Source organism: Lipotes vexillifer, unplaced genomic scaffold (genome assembly GCF_000442215.2).
Source record: "Lipotes vexillifer unplaced genomic scaffold, Lipotes_vexillifer_v1.1 scaffold1674, whole genome shotgun sequence".
Classification (NCBI taxonomy): domain Eukaryota; kingdom Metazoa; phylum Chordata; class Mammalia; order Artiodactyla; family Lipotidae; genus Lipotes; species Lipotes vexillifer.
Window position 1 is genome coordinate 825,826 of NW_006781722.1, and position 8,156 is coordinate 833,981.

The following is an 8,156-nucleotide window of genomic DNA, read 5'->3' on the forward strand; positions in this document are numbered from 1 at the left end:
AAAAAAAAAAAAAAAAAGATTGGCTGGATGTGCCAATACCTGTTGCTGGCAGGACAAAGTGCAAATTTGTCGTGCCCCAGTAGTAGAGGGAGGTGGAGAGTCAAAATCATAGAAAGAACATTGGTTTGGGGGTCAAAATGGCTGGAGGAACACATCCAGACTGTGTGATGTCAGGCCACTTACTGAATAGCTCTGAGCCTTAGTCTGCTCATCTGAGAATAGAGACGGTAATGGTACCTGCCTACATCATGTTGCACATTTATTAGGTAAGATAATGTGTCTAAAGCCCTTGGAATCACCTGGAAGATATTAGTTTCCTTCCACTTTCTTTTTCAAGATGGAGCAAGTTGTAGGCCTTACTCTGGCTACTGGAGGGATCTCAACGTCTGCTAGTGAAAAGGACAAAGCCGCAGGGCCCCCTAAGGATCAAGGGCAGGAGCGTTTCAGGACATAAAGCAAGGACAAGGATGCGCCTCGATTCACATTGCCCATGATGACAGTAGGTTTACTGGCCCTTTTCCCGTCTCAACCCTGAGCAGTACTGGGATTCGCCGAAAAATAGACTTGCCTGTACTCAGCCACCACCTGCCCGACAACTCAGATTCAAAATTGGGGACCTGGCATTCTAAACAAAGAAGCCTTCCTCCTTTGTTTCATTGCATGCAACAATCCTCTGATGCCTCCACACAGGCAGGCCCTTTTCTGGGGGCCGCATCCCTCCTGGGAGCCTCTGCTCTGTTGCTCTGTGACACCTCCCAGGCCGCATTCCTCTGTGACGCTTAGCGCAGCATACGGAAGGGATCGTCTGTCTGTCTAGACTGGGAGCTCCTTCAAGGGAGGACACTGTGTCTTATTCATCTTTGCAGCCCCATTGTAGAGTAGTGTCTGGCATGTGATCATCGGTAAATTTTCTTTTTAGTGAACGGTGCGTGACATCGGGATGAATTAGACCTCCTAGTCTCAGCGAGAGGACGACGTAGGTGTCTGAGATGGCACCCTCACGAGTTAACAATCAGGCCATGTGTGCTAACTGCACAGTAAAGGGCTGTGGGCATAAAGGGAGTAAGAGTCGCTCCTGACTGAGAAAATCAAGCAAGGAAGCCTCCATGGAGGAGGCAGCACACAGACCAGGACATGATGAGGGGGTAGGTGGGATTGGCCAGTGCTCCTCAAAGCTCCACTGTGGATTCGATGGTGGAGACACCACACATAATGTGAGGTCATATTTTGTGCTCCCCACCGAGGTCCCATACTTGGCCAACTACTTTGCTCTCTCCCCTTCTCTCACTCACAGGAGACCCCAGCATCTGCTCCATCTCCAACCCTGACTTTGTCCTCTACTCTTCAGTGGTGTCCTTCTACCTGCCCTTTGGAGTGACTGTCCTCGTCTATGCCAGGATCTACGTGGTGTTGAGACAGAGGAGACGGAAACGGATCCTCACTCGACAGAACAGTCAGTGCATCAGTGTCAGGCCCGGCTTCCCCCAACAGGTAAGCACCCTGGAGGGGCAGAAGGAAGACAGCACCCAGCCCCGTGGCCTCCAGCCTTGTGTCCAGCAGTGCATGCTTTTGCCTGTTCTGCCACATCCGGGACCCACATCTGATACCCACCTTTTAATCTGCAGATATTGGCTAGGCTTTAAAGGTAGGAAATCCAATCTCAAAAGTGCATTGATAGTGTTCCCTAGAGCACACTTGACTTAGCAAGATGATAGGATAGCTTCTGGGCTTCTTATGCTCCCCTTCAAAGTCTTTCATTGCCCCTAAATGGCCAGCTGTTCAGCTGTCACACAGGTATGAAGTTTTAGTGTGGTAGCTTTACCGTTCACTGATGTCGGGTTTCCAGACAGGACTTTTTGGCCAGATCATTACATCAGGAATCACTGGGGGGGGGGGGTCCATTGAAACTTCGTCCTTTCTAGATCTGCCTCTGTGTTGAGGCACTAACCAGCTGAGGGAATGGGAGATGCTTATGACACATTTTCTTAGGTCTTTCAAGGCTCTGAAAAGGAAGGTCACTGAAATCTTCTGATTGCTTGGGCTGTGAATTCTGCTCATTTCAGTGCCTGGCACATGCTTCAAGGTGTACTTGAAGCATGAGTGGATGAATACCAATCACTTGCAATCTGCTAGGGAAGAGACAGCAGGAATATTATACAGCCTCTGCCTTCATGTAGCTTAGAATCTTAGACAAGTAAATAAAACACACCTCCACCCAAAATTAATGAGCAGCCCAACACTGACTGGGACGTTTACCAAATGTGAGATGAAGACAACTAAGCATCTAAATATTAAATGCTGGAGAGGTTATGAGAAGATAAAGGTCAGTATGCTCCGGAAAGGCTTCATAGAGTAAGAATTGAGTTTGATGTTGAAGGCAGGTACACATTGGATGTCTAGATCAACCTATAATGACTTGAATGAGAATCAGAACCTTGAACTCAAAGTCCCAAGACTTGTGTAGAGCAAAAATATTGGCCCCTGTGAAATAGGAGGTCAGGACCCAAGACGGAGGGTATGAACACACTGTATTCAAAGCATTGTCACCTATATGGCCCAACTATATAGAGCTTAACCCACAACTGTTTCTCCTTCAACCCACCCTGGTCTTCCTGGCTACGGTTGCACCCTATGTGACAGTTTTGCAATAAGGGCCAGATTTCCATCAGATGCCATGGGGAAAATGGTGAGTAAGCCATGCCTTTGACTGTAGGAAAAGAATAAGAGACCCTTTCTCAAGACATTGGCTTGACTTAATTCCGCTTCCACCCCAAAATCAAATTTAGTGCCAAGCTCACACTTGCCTCTGTAATAAATAACAGATCTGAGTCTGCCTGATTTGAGCTTCAGAATAGGCATTATCAAATAATATTCCAAAAGCATAGGACTGTTGAGCTAGATCCCAATGACCAGAGCCAATGAGTCTTGGATGTGTTGTGAAGATACCATCCAGAACAACCTGCATTAGAGGAAACAGGGCATCGCTGAAACAGACATGGGCAGATCCAAGAAAAGCCGAAAAGGGAGACTAATGGGAAACTTTCAAGTGCCGTATTTGCCATTAAATATGGGGAAAACCGAGACAATTTCATAGTCACCCTGATTCTTATCCTTCCAATTCAAACCAGCCCCAAGAAAGCCAAGTGCTGCATGGAGCCTGAAGGTGTTAGATAAAAGACCAGTATTCCTCTCCCTGAGCTCCACAGCCAAGTAAATATTAGGAATGAAGCTTCAAAAACCCATAATGAGGGCTTCCCTGGTGGCGCAGTGGTTGAGAGTCCGCCTGCCGATGCAGGGGACACGGGTTTGTGCCCCGGGAGGATCCCACATGCCGCGGAGCGGCTGGACCCGTGAGCCGTGGCCGCTGAGCCTGCGCGTCCGGAACCTGTGCTCCGCAACGGGAGGGGCCACAGCAGTGAGAGGCCCGCGTACCGCGAAATAAATAAATTAAAAACAACAACAACAACAACAACAAAAACATGATGATGAATGTCTAAGCTTTGTCTAATCTCCGTATAGTTAATTAACCACTTTTACACGGGCCGGATGTAGCTGTTACAGACTCTTGCTGTAAATGATTTTTTTTAATAGATAAGAGATTTAAAGTCCGAGAAGGCTCCAAGGCCAAAAGAAGGAAAAGCGTTGACTACGGAGGAGAGATTGAAGAGTCAAGAAGCTGGCATTGCCTGGAGAGTGGAGAATTAGGTTCTGTCCTGACATCTGGGAGTGGAGGGCTCTGCCAGCCAGATCCAAAGCAATCCAATGTTTCTTCATGTCAGTCATGGAGGTTGTGATAAAAGTTTGCAGAGAGAGCTGAAAAATACACTCATCGATATAGAATCTTGGAAGAATCACTTTCCTTCTACATGACTGAATTTCCAAATTTGTGAAATGGAGACAAGCTGTACTAGATCAGTGTTCTCAAATATGAGATTTCATTAATTTTTTTTTTTTTTTTTTGGCTGTGCTGGGTCTTCGTTGCTGTGTGGGCTTTCTCTAGCTGCAGCGAGTGGGGCCTACTCTTCGCTGTGGTGCATGGGCTTCTCATTGCAGTGGCTTCTCTTGTTGTGGAGCATGGGCTCTCGACGCACAGGCTTCAGTCGTTGCAGCACGCAGGCTCAGTAGTTGCGGCACGCAGGTCCTGGAGCGCAGGCTCAGTAGTTGTGGCACACGGGCTTAGTTGTTCCGTGGCAAGTGGGATCTTCCCGGACCAGGGATCAAACCCATGTCCCCTGCATTGGCAGGTGGATTCTTAAGCACTGCACCACCAGGGAAGTCCCAAATCTGAGATTTCATAAGCACTCTCAAAAATTTGTCCCTAGTCCTTTAGTTTCAGAAATAATGCATCTTTTAGAAGATCACTAGATGCCAGCTCAATCATAAAATATAATCTTGGTTACAAATGGTCATTCAGATAAAACGCAGTATACTTACATTAATTATTAGAAAATTCCATCAAAATGAAAACCAAATTTAAAAAAAACTATGTTATGATAGAATTCCTACAAACACCTCTGTGGAGCACAGTTTTTAAAACACTAAATAATCTTGAAGCCCACTTACCTTCATTCATTTATTCAACAATGTTTCTAAGTTTGTACAGTGTACCAGCCCTGTGTGTCTAGAAAACTATGATGCCTTGAACTAAGGAGAGACTAGTGAATGTTCTTGGTTGTTGACACTGACTAACTTATGTAAAAAAGGAATTTACTGGAGGGATATCAAGTAGCTCAGACTCAACGAGAAGGCTGAAAAACAGCTTCAGAAGATGCTGTTCATGCCTAAGGAAGAATCTGGTTCAAATACCTAGGACACTGAACATTGACTGTCACCACTGCTAGATGAATTCTGAAGTCTCCCTGCCTCATGAGCTCTAATTCGAGGTTGTAGGTGCGAATCTCCAATTGGCTGGGCTTGGTTCAGGTACCAGAGTTCTAGCTGCCCAGTGGGGAGGTTGGGGAAAGTGAATATCTAGCTTTTATGGCTTCGGTAAGGGTGCTGGGGAGTCCTGCCTTCTACTCAAGATTGACACAGCATCTGATTTTTCAAACATGGAAAGAAGTTCAGACGTTGGCGCACACACGTCCTCCCAAAATACCAGAAACTTTCACGTATCTTCAGTTTCCTACTCTCAGAGTCTGTTAATCCCAAACCTGTTTCTTTTCATTTCTTTTCTGTTTTACAAATGAGGCTCAGAGACATTTAATTAACTTGCCCAGGATGCATCAACTAAGTAGGAAGCTGAGATGAAAATCCTGGGTTTGTTTAACTTTTTATTATTGAAAATTTCAAAACTAAAAAAGTAGAAAGACAAATATAACTAAGCCTTCAGTAGTCATCAGCCAGCTCCAGCAATTATCAACTCATGGCCCCGTCTTCTTTCAACTACACTCCCACCTACATTCACACACCCCCACTGGATTGTTATGAAGCAAATTTCAAACATAACAACATTTCAGCCAAAAATATTTCTCTAAGACTCTCTAAAGGATATGGGCTCTTTTATAAAACACATAACCACAATACCACATCACACTAAAAAATTTAATAATGATTCCCTACTATCATTAAATATCCAGTCAATGTTCAAATTTCCCCAATTGTCTTACAGATTTTTTATAGTTGGTTTATTTGAATCAAAATTCAAATAAGACCCATACCTGGTAAGTGGTGGTGGTGTTGTCACTGCAATTTATTTGTTGAAGAAACTGAGTCATTTGTCTTATCATTTCCCACTTTCCAGATTTTTCTGCTTACATCTCAGTGGTGCCATTTAACATTTTCCTCTGTGTATCCAGGTCATTCTACCTTAAAAAGGCCAGGCTATAATTGTATTCTGCCCTCCTCAAGGGATTATTGTGATTCTCAAATGTTCTTTCTGTGGCAGGTGCTTTTGAGTTGTAAAGGCGGAAGCAGATTTTGTTTACCTTAACTTCCCATGAGCCCACCACTCTCAGATGCACCCTCCGTAGGTTTCACACAATGATGACTCCTTCTTCCTTCATTGCATTCTGTTTCGCTTTCAGGAACATTCAGAAGATAAACAATATCCCCAGAAATGTCAGGACCCTCTCTTGTTACACCTACAGCCCCTCTCCCCTGGTCAGACACACATGGAGCTGAAGCGCTACTACAGCATCTGCCAAGATACTGTCTTGGGAAGACCAGGCTTCCAAGAAGGGGAAGGAGAATTGAAAAGGGAGGGGAGGACTCGGAACTCCCTCAGCCCCACCATGGCACCTAAGCTCAGCTTAGAGGTTCGAAAACTCAGTAACGGCAGGCTGTCGACATCCCTGAAGCTGGGCCCCCTGCAACCTCGGGGAGTGCCACTGCGGGAGAAGAAAGCAACCCAGATGCTGGTCATGGTGCTTGGTGAGTCAGGTTAAGTCGGGATGGGTTGGATTACGTTGGGTTAGGGTGAGTTCAGTGGAGCTGGTGGAGGATACTAAGGTAACCATATTTAACAGAAATTGGAAATCCAACGACTGTAATATTTATAAATGTTTATAATGTAAATGAAAAGAGTTTGTGAATAAATCTTAACTCTGGTGGAACTTCAAAACACCTAGACTGAAATTTATGAAACCCGAACAAGTCACGTAATTGAGCTGTGTTTCGTGTCTATCACTTGGAATTATAATGGATAAATCAAATAATAAGTAAGATAATGATTCATTAAAAGCATCTAGCACATAGTGGATATTTCCTACCTGCTTACCTATTTTAAAATATTAAGTGAAAAATGTGAGGATGCCAAAAGACTACTGTCATATGGTATTATAACATCTAGATTATTTTAAATACAGAGGAAAAAAAGACTGAAAATTAATTCACTCAGATGTCAAAAGTGATTGATTGTCTTTGTGTGGTGGGTGATTATTTCACTTCTTTCTACTTTTGCATACTTACCCAGTTTTCCATAATGTATAAAATCAGGGCTGGTTTTTATAGTAGAAAAATATAAATTTATTTAAATAAAGAAATTAAAAATTGATAAGTTGCGGTACCATACAGAGTTAGTGAAGGTGAACATATCCTGTTCACTGTCACAGACGAGCCCCAAACTACTCATGTCTTAGGGACTTCTCATATCCAGGGAACCTCTATGTTAATCCCCTCAACAACCTTAACTATATGAATTGCATCTTTAAGGTCTTTTTTCCTATCAGTGCCTAGGAACATGTCTTGCATGGATAGACATAAAATAAATATTTGAATTGAATTGAGAAGTAGAAAAGACTAGCGAAGGACTCTCTAAAGATCAAACCAGAAGACTGATTTAGGAGCAAAGGCTTGGGATGAATCAAAGATCTAGTTTTCTCACCTAAAAAAAAAAAGTGACTAATCACACCTGCTTCATAGGGTTGCCTAATTAAAAGGGTATGTGAAACTTCCAGCGTAGTAGCTGCCGTATAGTAGACAACTGTGACTCATTTCCACGTTACAACAAAGGGAGTAAACAAACCCCTGACCCCGTTTTTCTCTTCCTCTGCAACCTAGGGACCTTCATTGTCTGCTGGCTGCCCTTCTTCTTGACCCACATTCTCAATACCCACTGCCAAGCATGCCACGTGTCCCCAGAGCTCTACAGTGCCACCACGTGGCTGGGCTACGTGAACAGCGCCCTGAACCCTGTGATCTATACCACCTTCAACGTCGAGTTCCGAAAAGCCTTCCTCAAGATCCTGTCTTGCTGAAGGAGGAGGGAAGACTCCCTGTGCCCACCTTTAGCTGCCAGGCCACCGGGCCACTGGCCAGGGCCTGCTCAAAACGCAGTGTGATGTCTGCTGGCATGTGGCAGGAAGAAGGTTCCTGAAGGCAAGATGTCCCTGAGTAGCAGGTGTAACGAACAGCTTCCTCCAGAACAGACAGTTCTACCTCCCCAGCTAAACTCTGACTTCACTCTGGCAATCTTCAAGTCGTTCGGAGGCCCCCAAGTGATAAGCAGTAATTCGGCGAGAAGATGAGAGAACATGACTCCACACACAAACACAATTTTCATCAGAGGCATGATTCATTATAGAGAAGGAAAAATGAACAGATCTCATAATTCTCAACTTGCCAAGGGTCCTTGAAATCTCAGCCAGTAAACTGTCTTGCAGACAGCCAGTCTCACTTCCTTCAAACTTTAACTGTCAGGCTAACCTTGTACTTTC

At 44.5% G+C, this 8,156-nt stretch overlaps 1 protein-coding gene across 2 annotated transcripts in view; it reads left to right on the forward strand.

Moving 5' to 3' along the window:
• Positions 1-7,697, forward strand: part of DRD3 (dopamine receptor D3) — a 37,300-nt gene extending 29,603 nt beyond the window's left edge. The window contains exons 4-7 of one of the 2 annotated variants that reach the window (XM_007454829.1): positions 1,295-1,491; positions 6,090-6,225; positions 6,325-6,372; positions 7,501-7,697. In XM_007454829.1, coding sequence (XP_007454891.1) covers positions 1,295-1,491; positions 6,090-6,225; positions 6,325-6,372; positions 7,501-7,697 — 578 coding nt within the window. Of the gene's footprint in view, positions 1-1,294; positions 1,492-6,089; positions 6,373-7,500 lie in introns of both variants that reach the window. The other variant, XM_007454828.1, reaches the window with a different exon arrangement.
• Positions 7,698-8,156: the final 459 nt, after the last annotated feature.